This window comes from Erythranthe guttata, chromosome 6 (assembly GCF_056151865.1).
Source record: "Erythranthe guttata isolate IM_541 chromosome 6, IM_541, whole genome shotgun sequence".
NCBI lineage: Eukaryota > Viridiplantae > Streptophyta > Magnoliopsida > Lamiales > Phrymaceae > Erythranthe > Erythranthe guttata.
The window spans coordinates 1,244,062-1,267,302 of NC_142538.1; the positions used below are offsets into that span (position 1 = coordinate 1,244,062).

Genomic DNA, 23,241 nt, shown 5'->3' on the forward strand with positions numbered 1-23,241 from the left:
GGAACTGGGCCGTTCTTATTCAATAACATTTTTAATTCTCATTTCCAGTTGTTTTAATTGTTTTTCGGATCCATGGCTGTTTTGGAAAGAACCTGTACCTAACAGGTATGAACCGGGAAAGATGGGGCGGGGGATGGTGCCGGCGGTGGGATTTGTCGGCGGCGGAGGCCATAGGGAAGAACGACCGGTGGTATTGTCGATACAGTGGTAAAACTCCTTGTTTTATCTATTTCATCGTCAAATAGAAAATATAAAATCACTGAGCGATTTTCTTTCTAAACGCGACTTTCCTTTTCAATTTGGGCTGCACTGGAGAAAGAACTACTCGTCTTTGTATCAGAATTATTTAGTTGGTATATTTTTACTATTTAGGGAGCTATCGGCCCATGTGTCATTTTCATGAAAGAAGGCCCATTAAGATACACAAGGCCCACAAACACACAGAAAGAAAAATAATAAATAAATAAATAGATAAAATAAGAGAACAATAATATATATTTTTTGGTATTATTAGGACTATATGGAAATTTTGCAATTTACAACACCCAAAAAAATAATTAAAAATAAAAACCAAAAACCAAAGATGAAATGCTTTAAAAAAATTGAGGGGCTTCTGAAATACAATACAACTTTCCTTGCAAACATTTTGCAGCATGGGCTATTATTTATTAATGCCAATAAATTGTAATTCATATTAATTCTCTACTACAAAGATATTTCTTTTTATTAAAAGATTTTCTTTCCTTTCAAATTAAAACATTCAATGAACTTCTTTCCTTATATTCTTTGAATTTAAATCAAATTTTATTTTGTATAAACTATTACATTCACATAATTTTATTTATTTATTTATAGAATGGCGACTAACAAATTCTATTTTATATATAAATATATATAAAATAAATTTTGATAATTCAATTGAGATTTTGCAATAAATTCCATTCAAATCTCTTGAGGTCAACTTTGATCCTTAATAATAATAATAATAATAATAATAATAATAATATAATAACAGACTCAATTTGGACAATATGTAACAAATTGCATTCATATTTCGTTAACGTTTCCACCCACGCGCGCGCGTCTTCACACACGCACACACAGACGAACAAACGACTGCAGAAAAAGAGTTGTTAAAACTCAGATGAATGGAAATACAAAAGGAAAATGAACAGATGCGCGAAGAACTGTAGCCTATAGGCTATAGCCCCATCTCGGTGGTATCGAATTCACGTTTGCTGCTGTCTAAAGAGTCAGATCTTTCAATTTGATTTCCAATTCTAGGTAATTTACATGTTTTGGCATTTACTGAGAATTTTTTTTTGATTAATCAACTGATGTTGCTTGTTGATTGATTTCATATGTAGGTTCTTTGTTTATTCGTGATTTTGATTTTAATTGGAAACTGGTCATCATCTCTCTGGGTTTTACAGAGGGTTTTGATAATTTAGCTTCGGTTTTTTTTAATGTGTGTGTGTGTGTGTGTGTTGTGATAGAGAGAGATAGTTCATCATTCATTCTGATTTCGACTCTGATTTGGAATTCTGGAGCTAAATCCAGTTTTTCCAGATTTTTTTCCCCTTCATCCTGTTTCTCGGATTTTGGTTATTTCATGTTTGTGATACAATTATGTTTCTAAAATGTGTTATCCTTTTTGTTTGAATTGAAGCTTTGTTTTCTATGGATTTTGGTTTCATTTTCTGATTAGATTAATAACAGAAGTCGCAGAATTTGATGAAATCTAATTTAGGTTTGCTTTTGAGGGATCTCGGTATGGGGGAAAAACACTATTTTGGGCTCAATTTGAATTAAGGATCTGTAACTAAGGGTTTCAAGTCCATAATATTCGATTTTTGTTTGGTTTTGTTGCTTGGAAATCTCCAAAAGTCGCATGCTGTGTTAATGACTTTTTTTCTTTGTAGCCATCTCCTTTCAGTTGACCATCACTCTAAAATTTTATTTTGCAGGTTTACTCTTTGTAGACAGCAAACGGATTAAGCGTTATCATGGCAGATTCAGAAGAAAATAATGCATTGTTTCCCATTTTTATTTTATCGATGATCGCCTTGCCTTTAGTCCCTTATACCATATTGAAGTTATTCCGTGCTGCTTCAAAAAAAGAAAAGAACATCCATTGTGCATGTTCCGATTGTGGTCAATCAGGAAAATATCGCAAATCAGTTTTTAAAAAGGTCTGTAACACACACACACACACACACACACACACACATATATATATATATATATATATATTCAATCTTGTGATATTTTAAGTACTGCTGTTGTAGTTAGAAGTATATGTTTACAATCTTTCGTTTTCTCAGGTTGCAAACGTCTCAACATGTGGTAACTTCACTCTGGTGCTGCTATGGGTCATCACGGGATTTCTCGTTCACTATGTTAAGAACATGAGCCGAGAGGTAATCTGCGATTATTCTTATAATTATGCTTATATTTTATACATCTTTTATGCAATTTGTCCTTAGACACATTTTATTCCAAGACGAATACATTTTATTCCAATACTAATAATAAACGCCTTCTATACAGAATCAAGTCTTTGAGCCATTCAGTATTCTTGGAATAGAAGCTGGAGCATCAGATAACGAGATTAAGAAGGCATATAGGAGACTCTCTATCCAGTACCATCCTGATAAAAATCCCGATCCAGGTTATTATATTTTATTGGTTCCGATACACTATTTCAAGTTGAAAAGGCAAAGAAAATCGAAATTTGGTTTTTGACATTTGTTGTCTATAATCTCGGTAACTTCATATATATCAGCTGCTCACAAGTACTTTGTGGAGTCCATATCAAAAGCTTACCAAGCTCTAACGGATCCAATTTCCCGTGAGAATTTTGAAAAATATGGTCATCCTGATGGTAGACAGGTAATCCATTCAGCATGAGAAAAAAAGAATTGAATAGACATGTAAAATTGAATATAGTGGAAAGAGTAATAGAACCTAACACTATAATATATATATGATATAGGGGTTTCAAATGGGAATTGCTCTTCCTCAGTTTCTTCTTAATATTGATGGTGCTTCTAGTGGGATACTCTTAATGTGGATTGTTGGAATCTGCATATTGTTGCCACTCGTGATGGCAGCTATATATCTGTCAAGAGCTTCAAAGTACACTGGTAACAATGTCAAGAATGACACGTTAGCTGCCTACTATCATTTAATGAAACCTTCTTTGGCCCCCAGGTACAAATCTCTCTCCCTCTTTCTCTATACATATATGTATATCAGTTTTTATTTTGCTTATCCCGTGCACCTCGTGTATTAATTGGTTAAAGCATGGTACAACTCACAAGTATTGTAAAGCGATATTTTTGAGTTGTATATATGTAACTGATTATATATTTATTTTTTTCGTTATTGTGATGGTTGTAAATTGTAGCAAAGTCATGGAAGTCTTCACTAAGGCTGCTGAATTCCTGGAAATTCCAGTTCGAAGATCCGATGACGAACCCCTTCATAAACTCTTTACGACAGTAAGAAGCGAGTTGAACATAGACCTTAAAAATATAAAAAAGGAACAAGCAAAGTTTTGGAAACAGCACCCGGCACTTGTTAAGGTAAAGTTAAAAGTGTACAATTTTTATTTTTGAACTGTACAATTGACAATGAATTATTTGGTCTGACGACTATTTACATTATTTGCTCCTCAGGCAGAACTGTTGATTCAGGCACACTTAACTCGTGAAACTGCATCTTTGACCCCAGACTTGGAACGGGACTGTAAACGTGTGCTTGAATTTGCACCTCGTCTACTTGAGGAGTTGATGAAGGTTACTCCTCTATGATAGTGAACAAACTTTAGTCTCTATATTTTATATTTTGTCATTAGCTCTCTCAGAATTCACCACTAAGAGGTTTTGAGAAGGTCGTAAAATTTTCACATGAAAAAGGAGGATTTTTTCTCTGCCTTATAATTGCCTCTTGATAAATCACCGAGGAACTTCGTATGATGGGCTTGGATTTGCCTCTAACTGTTACAAATTCTTTGCACAGATGGCAATCATTCCACGCTCTTCTAAAGGGCATGGCTGGCTAAGGCCAGCAGTTGGGGTTGTTGAACTCTCACAGTGCATTGTTCAGGTATTAATCGGAAACATCATCTGCAAACATTTTTACGTTAAACCATCACATACATCATCTGCAAACATTTTTACGTTAAACCATCACAAACTAATCCACATACATTTAAATGTCCCGGAAGAGAAAGCCTTCTTATTTTTCAGCTTATTATCTTCGACAATGATGCAGGCTGTTCCTCTTAGTGCTAGGAAGTCAACTGCGGGGTCCACTGAGGGAATTGCTCCTTTTCTACAGCTCCCACACTTCAATGATGATATAGTAAAAAAAATAACCCGAAAGGTACAAAATAGAACATTTTCTCTGAAACAATAATTAGATATCTTTTTTCTCGGGTTTTTGACTTTTTCCTTGCACTTTATGCAGAAGGTGAGGACATTCCAAGATTTTCAAGACATGTCTATACAAGAAAGAGACGAACTTCTTTCTCAAGTAGCCGAATTATCTCCTCCACAAGTGGTGGATGTAGAGAAGGTAATGGAACTGATTCCCTCTCTAACAGTTGACGTCACTTGTGGAACCGAGGGAGAGGAAGGTGTACAAGAGGGAGACGTAGTCACAGTTCAGGCATGGATCAGTCTCAGCCGTCCAAACGGTTTGATCGGAGCCATTCCACACACACCCCGTTACCCATTCCACAAGGAAGAGAGTTTCTGGTTCTTGCTAGCGGACCCCACTTCGAACAACGTGTGGTTTTCTCAGAAGGTGAGTTTTATGGATGAAGTGGGAGCCATCAGTGCCGCCTCAGCAGCAATAGAGGAGAGAATGGAAGTAATTGGAGCAAGTCCGAAGGAGATGAGTGATGCTGTGAAGGAAGGGGTAGAGAGGGTTAAGAGTGGGTCCCGCCTTGCTATGGGGAAGTTCTTGGCTGCGGCGGAGGGACACTATAACTTGACTTGCTACGTGTTGTGTGATTCTTGGATTGGAGTTGATAAAAAGTCGAATTTGAAGATTAGGGTTTTGAAAAGGACTCGTGCTGGTACGCGTGGCGGTCAGGCGGTTGTGGAGGAGGGTGTTGAGGAGGACGAGGAGGAGATTGAAGAAGAGGAAGAGGAGGAAGATGTTGAGAGTGAGTACAGTGAGGATGATGAAGAAGAAGAGGAGAAAGTAAGTGCGAAGAAGAAAGGAGTTGCTAACGGTAAGAAAAATGGTCGGAAGGGAAGGCAATCTAGTTCAGATGAAAGTTCCGGTTCCGATGAGGACTGACATTTTACTGTTTTTTTTTCTTTCGGCCAACAGATTTTTTTTTTTTTTTTTTTTTTCTTTTAACAGAAGAAAACTACTATTTAAAAGCGGTTTGCGACTGATGATGAGATATTTTTCGGAAGTTCGGTTTAATTTGTGATGGAAATTTATGAGGACAATTTTGATTAGGCGTCTGTCTGGCTTCTTATTTTTCAACATTGTCTGTATTTTTTTGCTCATGTTTCAAAGAATTATTTGGGAAAATTACAGTTTTCACCCCTCAAATTTAACCCGATTTCATATTTGGTCCCCCATGTTCACAAAAAACATATTTGGTCCCTCATTTTTCAAAAATTCAATACTTTTAGTCATTTACATCAATTTTATGTTCAAACTAACGGAATCAAAGGTGTGCCAATCTCTAACGTAATTGACGGACTAAGGGTAAATTGGCGGAAATAACCAAAAGTGCCAAATTATTGAAACATGAGGGACCAAATGTGTTTTTTGTGAAATCATTGAAAACTTGAGGGGTGGAAACTGTAAATTTCTCGAATTATTTTGTTTCAGAATTATCAGACTCTGAGCATATGAAAATAATGTACGCAAAGATGAAGTAATTAATTCCAATCTAACTGAAAGCGCTATTGAATAGTAGCGACTTACAAATTACAATACGGATGCGAGTGTAGCCAATCCATTAATACAGAAAGTAGCAGAAAGAGGAAAAAGCAGCCGATAAAATTGAACCACACGTTCCAATTCCAGAAAAAAGATTCCATATTCGATTCTCATTCTGCTCACAAAATGATGAACTCTAGCTGAGGAAACCATACCTTGTATTTGATTCATTCACCGATCTCAGCTAGCGAAGAAAAAAAATTAAAAATGCTGATGGTGGAAACTCACTCCGCCGCCTACGCCGCCCGATTGTGCGCAGCTAACTTCCACTCCTCTGCTCGCCTCCTCTCTCACTCAGCCGCCGCCGCCTTCATCCCGCGGTACTACTTTTCTACTTCTATTTTAGTTTAATTTCACTTTACTTGTACGCGGAAATTTGAAGTTCATTGCTCGCGTTGCGAATTTTGTTTTTGTGGATTTGTGGATTTGTGAATTTGTGAATTTGAATTTCGTCGGTTAAAATTCAGGAATAAGTATCGGAAGTGCGCCGGCAGGGTGAAGAGTGGAAATGGAATCAGAGCGACGGCGAATGAGCAGTCAGGCTCGGATTCAGTTCCGTTGAAGCAGAATGCAAAGCCGCAGAGGTATCACCCGTTCGAGGAAATTGCTGAGTCAGCTTTTCTGGACAACGAGGAAGCTACACTCACGCCTGCCGAAACTTCTCGAACAATGATTGAGGTATGATTATGAAGTGGAGTGTGATTCTATCGCTCTAGAGATGAACTAATTACTTCTACAATCGGTTGCTCTAATGCAATTCCTTATTATTTGGGGGTCAAACATGTGGATTTCTCTTTGCACAATTAAAGTTGGCAGTTAAACTAGGTCAGTGAAAATTTTAATTTTGTCTAAAGGTTTTGGTTTTAGGTGAATAGCAAGGCAACACTGATGTTTTCTGGTATGGTTAGTGACGAAGTACACGAGAACATTTTCTGGCCAGACTTACCTTATGTGACTGATGAACATGGAAGTAAGATCATTTTTTTCTTGTGGTCTGCTTTTACATATAGACATTTTTCAATTACTGGTCAGAAGTTGTATTGAATCACTATCATGCTCCGTTTATTTATGGCCAGATATATACTTTCAAGTGAAGAATGACGAAGACATCCTGCAATCTATTACGTCTCAAGAAACCATCGTGGTAAGGTTAACCCTACTAAACTCATAATTGGAAAAATCAAAAAACATGTATCTTAAAATTCGTCATTCAGCCCTCTGTGTACGGTATCTTTATATCTGAATGCTGCTATAAGATTAACTGTTCCTTGAGCGTTTATGCTTTCAGTGCTTTTTATGTAACATTTAACAAGGGAGAAAAAGATACCAATAATTCCTATTTTATCAGTTCATACTTCATACGCTCATTTGCATGTTATGAATAATTTAGTGTCTGTCTTTGGGCTTATTTGATTTCAATGCAATGCAGCAAGTCATTATTGGACTGGATACTGCAGAAATGATTAGAGAAATGGAGGCACTAGGTCATTCAGAAATTGACTTCGGAATGGACGATTTGGACGATGAAGATAGTGATTTTGATGATGAAGAGGATGATGATGAGGAAGATGATGAAGACGATGAAGATGACGATGGTGAAGATGATGAAAATTATGATAAAGTGGGGATTTCTTCCACTCATTCTTGTAGCTCTCAAGTGTCGGGATTTTATTCTTTAGTTTCTAAACCTTTTTTCGTATTAATGTGCAGGACTGGGTTGCCATTCTTGATGAGGAAGACCAGGATGAGGAAAGTGATGAATCACTCGGAGACTGGGCTAAATTGGAAACTATGCGATCTTCTCATCCCATGTATTTCGCCAAAAAGTTAGCTGAGGTATAACTCTTTTTGTCAAGTTTTTTTTTTCTTTTTTGTTAGTAGTGGTAGAAATTGATTCAGAAATTGAAATATGAATTCTGTAACTACGATTTCTCCACTTTATTTATTAATATCTTTTTTTCGATGGCTGTTTTGGTTATACAGGTTGTCTCAGATGATCCTGTAGATTGTATGGACCAGCCGTCAGTTGGCCTTGCTATTCATGGCCTTCTAAGACCTGCATTCATTGAAGAACACTCCGTCATCCAGAAGCAGATATCCGGGCCTGAGCGTAGTGATGTAGATACAGATCGTATTGCAGAAGAACAATCGCTAGAAGGTGTTGTACGGATAAATGGTCACAAACATGAAAAGGAACCAGAAGAAGATGAGCCAAGTTTGACAGAAGACTTGGATAAGGATGAAACCCTGGGAAATGGATCTGCATTTTACAAGATAGAGATGATCAAAATTCAGTTAGTTTCAGCCCAAGGAAATCCGGTAAACCATTTATATGTTTGTTTATTTTATTTTTGCGAGTATCAGCATTTACTAATAAGTCGAATAAGTTAACCTTGTGCTGATGATGCTGCAGAACGACGTCGAGATAGAAGATTTTAGGAGGGCTCGACCTGATGCAATAGCACATTCAGCTGCAAAAATTATGTCCCGTCTCAAAGCTGGTGGAGAGAAGACCACGCAAGCTTTGAAGTCTCTATGTTGGAGGTGCAAGGGTATTCAAGTGGAGGTAAAACATTCTGGACTGCCGATATAAATAGAAAAATACTATTTTATATGTTTCAGTGAACTCCTTGCCTACTCGGAAAATTGATTGAAAAGTAAGGTTATGTACCATACACCTCTCATTCTATGCTATAAATTGACGACATGGAAAAGGTGAAAAAGGAATCAGAAGGTTATTTCTCCTCCCCCCCTGGCTCTTCATAGACAAGGCCTTAAGCATAAAGTTTGTCTTTGCTCGCCTAAAAATAGGCAAACCTAAATTTCTCAACGAGTGTTTGGTTCTAAATACTAACGCTAACGTTTGTAAACTGATGTTATGAACAGGAGTGTGCTCTTATTGGATTAGACACCCTTGGTTTTGACTTGAGAGTTTGCTCGGGGACACAAGTTCAGACGTTGCGTTTCACATTTAAGAAGCGGGTATGTCTGCATTCTTTTGGCTGTATAATTTAACTTACGGGTTTTTGGGTTCCCGTATTGGGGTATGTGAGCATATCCCTATAATTATCCTCATATGAAGCATATATCTATAGACAGCTTTCACTGAATTAAACTGTTTGTTTATATATATATGTGCATGCAGGCCTCGTCAGAGTATAGTGCGGAAAGACAACTAAACGACTTGCTGTTTCCTAGAGCGCACAAATATCAACAAAAGAGAGAAGCTAACAAGACCGAGTCTTAGGTTCATGAATTCCATTACATTTATGTTTTTTCTTCTTTCTTTTCTATTCGATGCATGTATTCCGAAAGTTGTACATAGAATGTAACAGTATCTTCCAATTCCTGCCCTTAAATGCAAAAGTTCAAAAGCTGATTTTTTCTTTTTCTTGTGTACTTCAATTTCCCAGATTTAATCACACGACTCATGTATCAGAGTTTCGTGTAAATTATGCATTAGCTAATGAGCTGCCTCGCAATTTTTATTTTTTTTAATTTCTATATTATTATTTTTTTACTGTTATCATAAATATAAATAGTATATAAACTAATATAAGATATATATTACAAGATATAATAATAAATATACACATATAAACAAATTTCCGCTCATTTTTTTATTATAATATAAATAATTTATAATAAAAAATAATATAATTATATAAATATAAACATGGAGCTCGAACTTAGAAAATAAAAGCTCGATAAGCTCAAGCTCTCCAAATATGTTAGGCTCGTTTGAACCCCTAGGTTAAGCTATGAATGTACCATGTGAAATGAGCTTCGATCGGGTCTGCAGGTAAAAAACCAGTCCCAATCAACCCAGTAAGTGGTAACCAACCAAACTTGGTCTAAATCACAGGATACTTACTGCAAGATAATTTACATTGTCAATATTTATGTACATACTACAAAGCAAGCGAAGTTGACAATATGAGTAAAAGTCCGTTTGGACTTCGGAATCCATAGAAGAACAGACAATAAAATTAGATAAATAACATAGTTTACCAATTTCCGCGAATCGTCATTTGAACAGTTGCAATGGTTTAGTTAGCTCGTCAATCACCCCCGTGGCGAGATTTTTTTTCTTTAAGTTGTATATTCACAACTCAGCTGCTGATTGGATCATTTGGTGAATGAGAAATGGGGAAATTTTCTGCAGCATAGCACGAGTTGCTAGACTTTTTGAAGATATGTTAGTTCAGTTTGCAATGCTGTGCTTTCCACAGCCATCCACCAATTTACATCTTCTTCACACGTTTCATTTTCATCCTGTTTAATGTTGTAAAGGATGACTTCAACTTAGTATAGCATAGATTAGTTTACTATTTTGTCATATAAAATTTAACAGGAAAGGCAATTTGGACTTTACGACATCATCTGTATAGGTAGATGAGAAAAATAAAAGAAATGTTAAAACTTAAAAGGCAAAAGTAGAGATATTAGGCTAACCATCTGAGTAAGGTCCAGTGATTTCTGTATCCCTTCAACCTGCTCGGCGACTTTTATAGCTTCATGCCACCATTCTTTCTTGCAGCTGTCTGTGAAACTCTGGTCACTTAAATTAGTGTGCTTCTGACTATCGGTTTCTCCAGATTGATTAATGTGAAAAGTAGGGTAAGGAATAACATCATCAGGGACTGAACGTAGTGGAGATCGATAACCTGGTAGATCCATCCAGCATAACAAAAATTAGTGGTAGCATATTGAGGGCCGTACTTACAAAAATCAGTGTCTCCAATACAAGTAATACTTCACCTCTGCAATCTGGATCATGGCACTTTTGATAATACACGGCCCGTCTAAGATCAACTACATAAATAACTGAAACAAACATCGACAGCGATTGTTAATGTGCATGAGTATGAACTTCGAATATTTGTGATAGTTGATGTCACGCTGAATCTTAAATATTTATGAGGAAAATGTAAAGAAAAACTATCAAAACAGAACCAGAATATACTATGATATGCATTCCTTGATGTTTTACTCCCGGAAATCTAAGAACCAACATATCCCAAGTGCGAAAATGATACAGAAGGTCCAAACAATACCATGATTGCTTTTATGTTCTCTGCCAATTCTTTCACAATACCTACTTCTAGACATGCTGTAAACCATTAGTCCATATTCTGAGAACCAGTACCAGCTCCGAATTTTCCCTGTAAAGGTCATGGGAGTGAGTGTGAAAGAACTCTTTAAGCAATATGAAATGTGGGAAGACAGAATCGCGGAAACAATCAAGACCGTCAAACCTTCAATACCATATCAATAAAACTAGAACTAACACAGGTACCTTTCATTCTTCATGCTTAAGAAAATTTTAACCAAGTCTCACCTGAAACATTTCCTTTAGACGCAATGGCTTCAACGAATGCATCCAAAGCTGGGAGTGGTGATTTTCCCATCAAGTATGTTGTTGAAGAATCACTTGTCCAGGCATCCAGATCAAAATTTTCAGGATAACCACCATATGTCTGGATATTATTGGTTGCCTGTTATAGAGAGCAATTTTAGATTCTGTAAGTTATCTGGGTGAAAGCAGGAAGATGAGGAGATGAATGGAAATAAATGAGACACTGGCCCTAAGAGTGCAATTTTAGGCCACAAAGATAGGTGGCATTTCTGGGGAGGCTGAAATAAATGGGCAAGTATTTCCCTATCATTGTTAGGCGAAAAAGGAACATTTGTGCCGACATAAATGCAAGCAAAAGAAATAAAATAAAACTTCAATACAGAAAAAGAACCTCAGAAAGACTAAATTACCTCAGTTTCAAAGTGCAATGCCTTCACGCAGTCTAGATCCATTTTGCAAATCAGGAGTTTCTCAGAATCAGCATCCATGTTGCAAATCAAGGATGCCATAAATATTTCTTTTTCACCCTGCGGCATAAATTGAAAAACCCTATTTAGCTAAAATATGCAGGACTAAGATTGATTAATCAGGCATGAACTATAGATTGATCATTTATTAATCAGATTTAAACTCTTTGTTTTCATGGATCTAGAGTTCCACTGGTTGATCTACATCACCTTCTGTGCAGGTCCGGACTCAGATACCAGATTAAATTCTTGAATGACCCCAAGCTGAGGTACGTGCAGTCTGCTTGCCTTGTGTTTCTATGGACATGCCATCTATTTAATAAATAGAACTTCTAGATAACCATTCCCGACTTTGACAAGTTCATAGTGAAAATCGATATAAATTGCAGTTTCAAGGAAAGACGCTCCTTACCATTTCCTTACATTTAAAACGCCCACTAGGAAGAAGAACAGAGCTCTTCCCTGCTTTTGATGAAAAGGGTAGTCGGAAGCAACGATTCCTAGTATAGACAGCAGTATCCACAAAAGTCTGGTGATGGCTATCAGCAGAATTTGAACCCTTGGATATTAATAGTTTTTCATAGTTTTCATCTCTTTCTCTATAACTTTGAATGCGAGAACATATCTGACCACAGGACATAAGAAAATGTAAAAGCAAAACTCAGTTATGAGGAAATACCAAATGATGCAGGTCTAATGAGGTTCCTATTAGAAAACATTAGATGATATGCGCATCACAACTTCAAGGGTTGCCGTACAATTTAAAGGTCAAGAGTTTATTAGTGGAAAATGTTCTAAATGGCAAAAGCCCAAAGAAATGAAAAGAAAAAAAAAAAAAAAAAAAAAAAAAAAAAAAAGCACTTGCGGTGTTAACAACATCAAATATGACTATCCATTTATGTTGATTCTAAAAATATGCTGAGCTACAGTTACTGCCAGTGAAGAGGATACTCCATTACTCCTATTTGTAACATACCTCGGCCACAAATGCACCAACATGTGAGTTGTCTTTGAATGCAGTCCTTGGTAAGCGGATGATTAAATGACGAGAGAACTTTTCTGAGCACAAGAAAAAATATTCAGAAGTTGATCTGTTAATGACTTAAATTCACTTCTCATGTGAAAGATGAATACTTAAATCATCACTTAATCATCCATTTTCTTTGCGTGTATGGCAATGTAAAACATGGTTGAACATAAGGATGAACAGATTCAAACCATTTAATAAAATGAGAGTATATCAGTGGAAAATACAGCAAACATACTACCTTCAGTAGATGAATCGAGTTCTACAATAAAATCTTCAGTTCCTTGGATAGAATACTTCTCCAGCAACGCATCAAAGATGACATTTATCAGGAGATCCACCATTTCATCTTCATTTTTACCAGCATTTTCTCTTTTGTTGAACTCTAAATCAAAATAGAGGTGGCATGGTAATCCCTAAAAGTAGGATAACAATCAGCAAGAAGAGAAGTTTTCATGTTTGCCTAATAATCAAACTCTTTTCTTAAAACTGAACTTCCAACGAACACCGTTTCAGGTTAGCGTCATCTATAACAAAGTACAATTACCTCTTGAATAACTTCGTAATGATGGCGAAATTTAGCGGTCATTTCTTTATACCTAAGCAAAACCAACAACCACAAACAGAATTGAGATGCCAAGGTAAGAAGCCATACATTTCCATCTACAAATACGAGGGGCTAAACTCACCTTCGCCAAAACTCCTCATATGTAGACACAAGAAACCTCCTCTGACCATTTATATGATCTTGATAACTAAAGACACGTGCATTTGTATGCTGTTTCAAAAACTTCAATGCTTCATCTTGCCTCGGAAATGTAGCCCAGACCTCCTCCCTAACAACAAGCACAAATTAATGCAAATACTCAATCTGTAAAAAACTACGTTAATTCGCCATTAAACTCTGAAATCGCCTACCTCAATTTATTTTGTTCAGCGAGATCAACACGAATTTCGTGCAGCAACCTCAGCAAACGAGCGGGCCTTTTCGGAGGAACTCCATGTGGCGAACCGTAGAAGATCATCGGGGAGAACTGTTTGCCATTTTTCGGATTTACACACTTACTTTCAGAAATTGTGGATTGCTGTTGTTGCGGTGAATGCTCTTGCTTTAGTTTTCGTTTTTCTTTTCTTTTTTCTCTGACAGCAGATTCTGCGAAAATAGAACAATTTGGTAATTGACATGTCGATATTGTATCCTCTAAATCATTTTCAGTCCACAGTTTATCAGGAAATCACACACACACACACACACACACACACACACACACACACACACACACACACACACACACACACAGAGAGAGTACGCGGAGGAGAGATTCCACATTTGAAGCACTGGAACAATCGATCGACATCGTCCATGAAGCTTTTTGATTTTCTGGCGAAGGATGATTTCAAGTGTTCAGATTTCACGGCGGTGTGGCGATGGCCGTACACGAATATACGCTGTAGAATTGTACTCTAGGGCGGGAATTGATTTTCCGAAACGTCGATGAATTATTTATCTCCCCGTACGACGACGTTCTGGACAATTTCGCTGTTCCCAAATTAACGTACATTTTCTGAAGCGTCTTGTACACCCTAACGTAGATTTTTTATTATTTATTTTTTTTCGATTTTCAAAAAAACAAAAAAAAAAAAAAAACTTTTTAATGCCTTTAGCGTTTGTTATTTTATTTTTCAAACTACGCTCCAATTTGTTAGACAAACTTATTAGAATTTTTATTTATAAAATAATTTATAAATTCCGAAAAACATGAGAGTTTCAATTTAATTTACTATAACTATATATTGTTAAATACTTAAATACAGTAATTCATGTTAATAATATCTACTGAGAATAATTTTGAGTCAGCCAACAGCAGATTAATTTAGTAACTACTACTACTCAAGAACTGCTGAATAATTTTGAGAACAATGATATTATACTAATTCTCACCACTTTTCACCAACTATAACAAATCACTACTCAGTTTAACTTTTTAATTTTTTTTCCGAAACCAAGAGTCAAATAAACGAAAGAATAAACGACCTCAAATCCAACACCAAAAGGTACCTTGACGACATTATGAAAAGATGCTCTCAGGTGGTACCGGCAAACCTGCACGAGCAAACACACACAACAACCACGTCCGAATCTCGTAACTAAGATTTCTTGTAATAATGTGACACGGTTAATACTAAAATTCATTTGGTCGGTTCGGAATTATACTGATCAGGAATATAATGACTGTAGTTTAACTGCTCCCACTCGCGATTTGTTTACTTAATTCCTTTTATTTAATATCCAACAATCATCGTCATCTTCGTCATTCATAAAGCTTTTCAGGCAAAATTCGGAAATAAAAATAAAAAGCAAAGTAACACAGAGAGCAGAGTTATATATAACAACATCATGATTTTGTCACATTTCCTAATTATAGCAATAGATTAATATCTTAATTAGTTTAAAGTTAATCCAACTGATGACCTTAGTTAAAACATTATGCATATATCATCATTTCGCCATCGCCACCACCATAATCATATTCGTAAAATCAACCACTCTTGGCTTTTGTGGTTTGCCATTAATCTAAAACATTATTTAACTTATATATGGCATAATGAAAGCCGATTAGCCTAATTAGTATCTAATCTACCCTATTATTAATCATAAATACTAGGGTGATATTATTCATAATTATCGATCGGTGAATTAATTAAAAATGGCAGCAAACGATGTGCCGTGTTGTGAAACAATGTTTTGGGTGTATTTAGTGATATGTGTGTCACTAGTTTGTTTTGCAGGTGTCATGTCTGGCCTTACCCTTGGCCTCATGTCACTCAGCCTTGTCGATCTCGAAGTCCTCATTACAGCTGGCAAGCCAGACGATCGAAAGAATGCCGGTCGGTTTTACTTTTCATTTCTTTTTTTCTCCGAAGTGTCAATTTTTTTTTCCTTAAATTTTTTTTTTCCGGTGGCCAGAGAAGATTCTTCCTATAGTGAAGAATCAACATTTGCTACTATGCACACTCCTCATATGGAATGCACTTGCAATGGAGGTATATACAGACACTATACTCTCTACATGCAAAGTCTTTGCATTTTTCGATAAATAACTCGAAATCCTAAAATTAAGTTTTTTTCATGGAAGGCCCTTCCGATTTTCGTTGACGCTCTTCTCCCGGCATGGGGGGCCGTATTAATTTCGGTTACCCTCATACTTGTATTCGGAGAGGTACATATTTTTCTAACATGACATGTATACCAATTGATTAATTCGGAGAGGAAAAAAAATGTCGTGTACCTATTTTCTTGTGCAGATTATTCCGCAGGCTGTGTGCTCCAGATATGGTCTTAACGTTGGTGCGGAATTATCGGTAGTTGTTCGACTCCTAATCATAATTGTTTTCCCTTTATCGTATCCCATCAGTAAGGTAAGTACTAAGTAAAGTGTTTCCTTCAAAACCAAGAAGTTAATTAATTAGCAGTTACTAAATTCTGTGTCTGTAAATTTCGACAAAAGCTTTTGGATTTGCTGCTCGGAAAGGGTCATTCAGCTCTACTGAGGCGCGCAGAGCTTAAGACACTAGTCGGCATGCACGGAAACGAGGTTTAATTATATTTCTTCATCATTGTCAATTTTAAACTCATCTTCAAAATAAATAAATAAATAAATTTGTACTAATCAGGCAGGAAAAGGAGGCGAATTAACGCACGACGAAACAACTATTATCTCGGGAGCACTAGACTTGAGTGAGAAAACTGCGAAAGATGCAATGACACCATTATCTAGTGTTTTCTCTCTTGATCTTAATGCTAAACTTGACAAGTATGCCCTTTTCCTTCTCCATATATTATAAAAAAAATATATATATATTTAAAAAAAAAATCGGTTGCATGCCCGTTGTTATAAACAACTTTTTTTTTTTTTTCCATTTTCAGTGATACGATGAGTCTGATAATAAGCAAAGGGCATAGTCGGGTGCCTATATATTCAGGAACACCGTCTAACATTGTTGGCCTTGTTCTGGTAATTAAATAGAAACCTTACAATTATCTCTTTAAATTTCACCTGCCAAAAACGAAGAAACGGAATATTCGGATTTACTCACAAACTCATGAATTTAGGTCAAGAATTTGATTAAGTGCAGTCCACAAGATGAAACTCTAATCAGGAATCTTACCATAAGAAGAATACCTAGGTATGATATTTTTTTGTTCGTTTATTGAATAAACTTTATTCTTATGCATGTATATTTTATCGATAGTACTCTCGAGTATATTTATATATCATTTTAAATATAATGGCAGGTTCCATGAATGTTTGCCGTTGTACGATATATTGAACCAGTTTCAGAAAGGGCAATATGGCTGTTGTGATCAAGAGCAATTCTCTCGTAAAGAATAACACGGATATCGAACCTGATGCAGTGGAGATAAACGTCGATTCGAGTTCAACTGATCATAGACAAACAGACAGAAATAGTTGTATACATTATGATTCAGATGAAGAAGTTATCGGTATAATTACAATGGAAGATGTTCTCGAAGAACTAATACAGGTTACATATATTATATATATTGCTAACTACAAGACAATATTCAATTATTCATCACTAATTAAAGATTAATTACTCCTCTGTTTTTTGCTACTAAAGGGACAAATATTTGATGAAACCGACGAATATGTTGATATTCACAACAGGTAATTATATATCAATGATATATCTAATTTTACATGCATCCTGTATAGTAAAAAACGAACCCTTTTTTTTTTTTTTTTTCTTTTTTACCGAGGATTTTTATGTGTAGAATCAAGATTAATCTGAGCCCGGCCTACATTGAGATTGTCATCAAAATCTCCTTCGCCGTATTCTTCAATTCATCAGACTCCGATTTCTTGCCATCAGACAGCTACGACACGCTCGCCTCTTTCTCCGTACACTGAGTCACCGATTTTTAGACCAAGTCTTTCTAATTCCACTAGAAACTCCGCATCGGCTTCTCCAGTTGGGATTTTGGGTCCGATTTACGGCTCTCCCTTCAACTATCAGGTTCAATTTTGGAAAGACAAAAAAATATTAACTAAATTTCAATATTCAGACAATGGCGAAACGAAACTACTTAATAAACTGCAAATAAATTTGTTTAGTTATGAATTGTGATGATTATATTTTTTTTGCTTGGAATAACTTCTTATAATAATGCTGATTATCCATGCAGATATCTCGGAAATCATATGAGAAGCTAAGAAAGCCCGGAAATTCGTAATTTCTGGTTTAATTTACTGAAGATCACAATAAGCATATTTGCAGCCACATTGTATATATGTAAACGAAGCCAATTCCGTGGTCCGTCCCGATCGGCATTTTCTTGTTTAAATTCGAAACTTTCCGATATATTTCGTCGTCTGTCAGTCGATTAATTATTTGCCATGCATGATTGTTCATGACAGTCAAATGAGCTTGTAAGAAGATTACTGATTTCACATACTTCATATCAACAACACTGTAATCAAGAAAATTTGAATTTCACCACAGTAATTATTTTTTAAGGTTCAAAAGATAAAATATCTTAGCTTCCTAGTAAAGACAAAAAAAAATGCCACTTTTGGGAATTCACAACCGTTCATCTATCTGGATAAGATATTAATAATAATAAAATAAAATAAAATAAAATAAATTTTTCTATACAATTAAAAAAAAAATAGACGAAGAAATAGTGTAATAACAAATTAAAGCGATGAAAACACTTAACATTGTACTACAAATTACACCTCCGCACATCACCACAAGATCTAATCAATGGCCAAGAACCAACGAAACCCTCCACCGCAGCCGCCGGGAAACGCCATTCCAGCCGGCGAGAAAGTGGCGGCTGCACGACGGAGCAAAGGGATTCACTGGAAGGCCGACAAATAAAGACAGGGAATCCATAGCAAGAAAAAGCAACACGTCATCAAGAAAAGACACAAAAAACAACATGGACGATGACGACAAGATACCGGACGTGGTGTGGGAGAGGATGATATCTAGGATTCTGGTCTACGTCGGCGTGCCGTTAGCGGCGGGGTTTTTTATGCTGCAGGTGTTCAGTGTGCTGAAGGAGCAAGGTTCGGTTAACGTGCCGAAATGGGTGCCGTTTGTGACGACGTTTGTCACGTTTGGCGCGTCGGCGTTGGGAGTTGCGTACGGGAGCTTGTCCACGAGTTTGAGCGCCGAGGAAGAGGGCTCGCTTCTTGGGTTTGAACAGGTGGAGAAGAATTGGGTTGAGATGTGGGAACAAGACGAGGAACAAGACGACTGAGTAAAAAAGCTTGAAGCTCATGAGATTTTTATTTTTTTTTACTTTTGTTATTATTAGTATTATTTTTTGGGGTAAATTACAACCACCCTGAGGTATGGTTAAATTACAAAACCCCATCTTGTTTGGATAATTACAACCACCATCAACTATAAATCTTCTTACACGTTCACTTTTGCGTTTCAAATTTAGTGGAATCTTCGAAATTATATGGAATATTATCACTTTTGTACCCGTTTTATCCTACTCGAAGTACACATTTTGAAGCAATATGATCATAACATGTATTTTTTGACTTGTATATATCAGATTATGGTGCATCAGAAAATGTATTTTTACACAAAACGAGTACAAACTAGAGCACATTCCACAAAATCTAGGGCTCTGATTGGTTCATGGATTTCAAAATAAGGAAAATGAAAATGCAAAGGAAAATAAAATCAATGATTTTGAAATCTCAATTGTGTTTGGTTCCTAGGAGGAAAACCGATGATGAAAATGATTTTCTAGAAAATCGTTTTCTTTAGTTTTGTTTGGTAATTAGAAGAAAATATGAAAATAAAAAATCAGTAAATTGTTTAACAGTTTTTTTAAATCTTACAAAAACTTATCCAAAATTATTTCTCTTCCTTTTTCAACCAAAATTAATCTTTAATTAAAATATATTAAATAAATAAAATAATCCAAAATCTCCTACCCCATTTCTTCCCCCAATCCCCTCACCCCCACTCCCCACTCCCCCACCCCTACCCCGGTGGCGGCGGCGGTAAAATGAGTCCACCATCAAGCAAAGAAGAATTCAAAGACTGCTGTAATTGGAGAACCCAACCGTTGGTGGTGATGCCACCTACGGCCGCCGCTCCGGCGTGTATTAATGGGGTCGTGTGTAGTTGTTATTCATTGCCGACTCTCCAACTAAAGAAGTTGGCGGTGGCTTTCGGCGGCGGGGATGGTGGGAACAACAACGACGGTGGTGAGCATGGAGGTGGTGGCAGTCTATTTCTGCGGAATCGGAATCGGATTATTTGTAGGGTCCAATAATTAGATCTATCTATAGCTATCGCCGGTCGGAAAATCGTCAAGCGGATGAAAGATATTGGAGAAATTGCCGACGGCGACGGCTGAAGGTGTGGAGGAGGTGGCGGAAGTCGGTGTAAAGCAGGTGGTGGAGGTCGGTGTGGTGGAGGCGGCGGCAGCGGGTTGGCATGGAGGAGGCGATGGTGTCGATGTGGAGGGTTCGGTGGTGGTGGTGGTGGTGGTGGTGGGTGGGGTGGGGGTGGGGGTGGGGGTGGGGGTGGAGGTGATAGGAGATCCGTATGGAGGTGGTGAAAGACAACCCAGACTAACAAATAATAGTTTGGAGAGGGAAGGCACGATTGATTTTCCAGGTTTTCCTCATTTTTTTTGAGGAAAACACATTTTCCTCATTTTAAGTTAATTTTGCTTTCCTTTTTTTCTCTAAATTACTTTACCTCTTATTTTACCTTCTAACAAACAAGGAAAATAAATTACTTACCTTTTTACATAGCATTTTACTTGAACCAATCAGAGCCTAGATGATTATGTTGAATTTAACACCATAATGGTGGAGATGTAAGAAAAAATCATAGTTGAGGGGTAGATGTAATTATCCAAACAAGAGGGGTTTTTTCGTAAATTAACCCTACTTCAGGGGTTGGTTGTAATTTACCCTAATTTTTTTATAAATAAAACATGCATTAACTAAAAAAATTGCAAATTATGTATGACCAAATTATGAAAAAATACTATTGTTTGGGTAATTACAGCCGACCCCTCTTTTTAAATATGTTTACATAAAATTTATATAATTCGGTTATTCACCGAACCAAATCGTATATTTAGTTCGGCAAACGGTATGAAATGTTGGCGTACCGAAATTTCGGTTTGATTTTACCGAATTAACATCCATAAATTTACCTTTGGAGGGATCTTTTCATAAAATAATACATAGTTGAGGAGTGACTGTAATTACCCAAATAAAATTGGGGTTTTTGTAATTTGACCATAACTCAAGAATGGTCGTAGTTTGCCCTTAAAACAATTAAAAGGACAAGAGTCAAACGGATCATGTTATGCTTCGAAATAGGGGTGTATTTAAAATAGAAATAGGGGTGTACTTAAAATAATTAATTGAAATTGTTATTTAGTTCTAATCAAGATTAATACTGACATATTAACCAAAAAAAATTGTTGCAACGATAACGGCATTTTGTTTTATTTGCATGCCACTACTATTATATGTATCGTAGTGATAGATTAGGATTCATCAAAAAAAAAATAGTGATAGATTAGGACCATTATAAATGATAATCTAGACCACACAAAAGTTAGGAGTTGATGTCAAAATGGCCGGCGGCTTTAACCAAAATTGTACGATTCTAATTCATTGAATTTCTCAAATTAATTATTTCACATTGTTTTTGTCTATACTGTTTTTTTTTTTTTTTAATATATTAACAAAACTCCAATCCAATGATCCTATTTTCATATGAAAAAATATTATTAATTAAAACTTGTAAAATAATATCTTTTAATATGATTGTATGGATGTATGACGCACATTCCTCAAGTGAACCCACTAACCTTTGAAAATTAATCTAACCTTTTCAAATTGATGACGACACATTCCTTAACCAACCAATGACCTTTGAGAATTAATCAAAATTGAAAAGCCACTTAAAACAGGGGATTAAGAGACAAAGAAAAACCGATTTATTTGATGCTATATAGTACAATATATATCGAGTGATTAATAACGGTCAATCTGATTCAGTGGGTGGCTATTTAACTAAATATGGCTCAACGGGTGGCTATTTAATCGAATTATTATTAATTAATAAATGAAGCAATAACGTTTAATATCGATATTTACAAATTACATAAAAACAATAGTTAAAAGCCCTCTTCGCGAAAAAAAACAAGAAAAATCAACCCCTAATTAACCATTTTTTAAAAATAAACAATAACTTGCGAACTATATCTTTTTCTCTTCATATTTATGTATTTTTTCAACAAATAACACAACCATTGGGATCCTCTTCCACGCCTCTACTATAGTACGGCGGCGGCGCCACCGCCGGAGGTTGCTGATAAGGCTGGTAATAATATGGCTGTTGATAGTATGCTTGATATGCCTTGATCAAATGGGCCGGATCCTCTTTCGGGCCGTCTTTTTTCTTATCGTCTGCTTTTTTGGGCTCTTCTTTCTTGGGCTCCTCCTTTTTGGGCTCCTCTTTTTTCTTTTCGGGCTCTTTTGCGGGGCCCACAGAGACAATCTCTGTGTAGCAAATCTTCCTCAATCGGGCAACCACAGCCACAGGATCTATATCCCCTGTTACGGTCAACTTCTTGTCCTTTGGATCAAGTGCAATCGACTCCAGCCCTGTAGAAAAGGTAAGGGTCAGATGAGGTAATTACCAAAAGTTTGTGGGCTTGTTTTTGAATATTGAAAACATCAGGGGTTAACTTGAAAAGATCAGTGTTATTTCTAAAAAATGGTACCTGAGATACCGGAGACTTTCTTCATGGCTTTTTGCTTGATTTTCTCATCGGCGAAGTCTAATTTCAGCACAACTTTCTGCAAACAGAGAAGAATTAAAATTAATAATTTAAATCCAGTAATTTTAAGAAAATGGAAAGAAAAAAAAAAAAGAGACAAGATTCCTCGTACACAAACAAAATCAATAAGTAATAAAAAGCACTGACCTTCATTTTTTCTGTTGATGAAATTTCGAGATCTGAGTAAATACTAATTAGTGGAAGAAAGAAAGAAAAGAGAGATGAAGAAATAGATGAACTCTACTACTTGAGCTGATTCGTTTATATAGTAAGATAACTAATAAATAAAACAAATGAAAGGCGAACGTAACTGAGTCAACCGAGTCAAAATCGTCTAGTCCGAAGTCAAGATTTTTCCAAAGCCGACGTTGTAGACGATTTCAAATGCCCTTTTGGGAAGTTTCGTGGTGAGCAATCATGTATGTGTATATGTGTGGTTTTAATATTATATGTGGGAAAATTTATAGTTTCATCCCTCAAGTTTGCACCTATTGTATATTTGATCAACATGTTCATAAAAAATACATTTGATCCCATCCCATGCATG

General features: G+C 36.2%; 6 protein-coding genes across 6 annotated transcripts; 4 read left to right on the top strand and 2 right to left on the bottom strand.

The window, feature by feature from the left end:
• Window positions 1-999: 999 nt before the first annotated feature.
• LOC105971844 (dnaJ protein ERDJ2A) lies at window positions 1,000-5,480 on the top strand. The gene is made up of 11 exons (XM_012996753.2): window positions 1,000-1,284; window positions 1,968-2,192; window positions 2,325-2,420; window positions 2,551-2,671; window positions 2,786-2,892; window positions 2,996-3,213; window positions 3,410-3,587; window positions 3,681-3,800; window positions 4,024-4,110; window positions 4,279-4,389; window positions 4,474-5,480. The coding sequence occupies exons 2-11, from the start codon at window positions 2,007-2,009 to the stop codon at window positions 5,311-5,313; spliced, it is 2,064 nt and encodes a 687-aa protein (XP_012852207.1). The 5' UTR covers window positions 1,000-1,284; window positions 1,968-2,006; the 3' UTR covers window positions 5,314-5,480.
• A 415-nt stretch (window positions 5,481-5,895) lies between these two features.
• On the top strand, window positions 5,896-9,352 carry LOC105971842 (uncharacterized protein At3g49140). The gene is made up of 10 exons (XM_012996751.2): window positions 5,896-6,293; window positions 6,441-6,651; window positions 6,841-6,943; window positions 7,050-7,117; window positions 7,403-7,594; window positions 7,684-7,809; window positions 7,957-8,292; window positions 8,387-8,539; window positions 8,860-8,955; window positions 9,119-9,352. Exons 1-10 carry the CDS (start codon window positions 6,181-6,183, stop codon window positions 9,218-9,220), a joined length of 1,500 nt encoding a protein of 499 aa, XP_012852205.2. The 5' UTR covers window positions 5,896-6,180; the 3' UTR covers window positions 9,221-9,352.
• A 470-nt stretch (window positions 9,353-9,822) lies between these two features.
• On the bottom strand, window positions 9,823-14,442 carry LOC105971927 (DNA primase). Its single transcript, XM_088819258.1, has 13 exons — window positions 14,137-14,442; window positions 13,745-13,979; window positions 13,516-13,662; window positions 13,374-13,425; window positions 13,068-13,242; window positions 12,776-12,858; window positions 12,212-12,424; window positions 11,743-11,859; window positions 11,315-11,471; window positions 11,031-11,138; window positions 10,735-10,800; window positions 10,429-10,640; window positions 9,823-10,248 (listed from the first exon to the last, which is right to left on the bottom strand). The coding sequence occupies exons 1-13, from the start codon at window positions 14,189-14,191 to the stop codon at window positions 10,153-10,155; spliced, it is 1,716 nt and encodes a 571-aa protein (XP_088675384.1). The 5' UTR covers window positions 14,192-14,442; the 3' UTR covers window positions 9,823-10,152.
• A 1,029-nt stretch (window positions 14,443-15,471) lies between these two features.
• LOC105971625 (CBS domain protein with a domain protein (DUF21)) lies at window positions 15,472-17,521 on the top strand. The gene is given in 11 exon segments (XM_088819259.1): window positions 15,472-15,715; window positions 15,795-15,871; window positions 15,964-16,047; window positions 16,133-16,246; window positions 16,336-16,422; window positions 16,502-16,641; window positions 16,755-16,842; window positions 16,941-17,104; window positions 17,106-17,177; window positions 17,179-17,374; window positions 17,471-17,521. Coding segments are annotated over 11 exon segments (1,254 nt in total). The 5' UTR covers window positions 15,472-15,534.
• A 970-nt stretch (window positions 17,522-18,491) lies between these two features.
• LOC105971698 (transmembrane protein, putative (DUF3464)) lies at window positions 18,492-19,281 on the top strand. Its single transcript, XM_012996567.2, has one exon. It carries the CDS (start codon window positions 18,555-18,557, stop codon window positions 19,116-19,118), a length of 564 nt encoding a protein of 187 aa, XP_012852021.2. The 5' UTR covers window positions 18,492-18,554; the 3' UTR covers window positions 19,119-19,281.
• Window positions 19,282-21,949: 2,668 nt separating this feature from the next.
• On the bottom strand, window positions 21,950-22,926 carry LOC105971697 (heavy metal-associated isoprenylated plant protein 39). The gene is made up of 3 exons (XM_012996566.2): window positions 22,842-22,926; window positions 22,638-22,713; window positions 21,950-22,518 (listed from the first exon to the last, which is right to left on the bottom strand). Exons 1-3 carry the CDS (start codon window positions 22,845-22,847, stop codon window positions 22,145-22,147), a joined length of 456 nt encoding a protein of 151 aa, XP_012852020.2. The 5' UTR covers window positions 22,848-22,926; the 3' UTR covers window positions 21,950-22,144.
• Window positions 22,927-23,241: the final 315 nt, after the last annotated feature.

Excerpts from the sequence above, each read along its gene's own strand:
- LOC105971844 (XM_012996753.2), top strand. The coding sequence starts at position 2,007 with ATGGCAGATTCAGAAGAAAATAATGCATTGTTTCCCATTTTTATTTTA. Across the intron at positions 2,193-2,324 it reads GCAAATCAGTTTTTAAAAAG|GTTGCAAACGTCTCAACATG; the intron begins GTCTGTAACACA and ends TCGTTTTCTCAG. Across the intron at positions 3,588-3,680 it reads AGCACCCGGCACTTGTTAAG|GCAGAACTGTTGATTCAGGC; the intron begins GTAAAGTTAAAA and ends TTTGCTCCTCAG.
- LOC105971842 (XM_012996751.2), top strand. The coding sequence starts at position 6,181 with ATGCTGATGGTGGAAACTCACTCCGCCGCCTACGCCGCCCGATTGTGC. Across the intron at positions 7,810-7,956 it reads TCGCCAAAAAGTTAGCTGAG|GTTGTCTCAGATGATCCTGT; the intron begins GTATAACTCTTT and ends TTGGTTATACAG. Across the intron at positions 8,293-8,386 it reads TTTCAGCCCAAGGAAATCCG|AACGACGTCGAGATAGAAGA; the intron begins GTAAACCATTTA and ends ATGATGCTGCAG.
- LOC105971927 (XM_088819258.1), bottom strand. The coding sequence starts at position 14,191 with ATGGACGATGTCGATCGATTGTTCCAGTGCTTCAAATGTGGAATCTCT. Across the intron at positions 13,243-13,373 it reads ATTACGAAGTTATTCAAGAG|GGATTACCATGCCACCTCTA; the intron begins GTAATTGTACTT and ends TCCTACTTTTAG. Across the intron at positions 11,139-11,314 it reads GTCTAAAGGAAATGTTTCAG|GGAAAATTCGGAGCTGGTAC; the intron begins GTGAGACTTGGT and ends TGACCTTTACAG.
- LOC105971698 (XM_012996567.2), top strand. The coding sequence starts at position 18,555 with ATGAAAACACTTAACATTGTACTACAAATTACACCTCCGCACATCACC.
- LOC105971697 (XM_012996566.2), bottom strand. Across the intron at positions 22,519-22,637 it reads GAAAGTCTCCGGTATCTCAG|GGCTGGAGTCGATTGCACTT; the intron begins GTACCATTTTTT and ends CCTTTTCTACAG.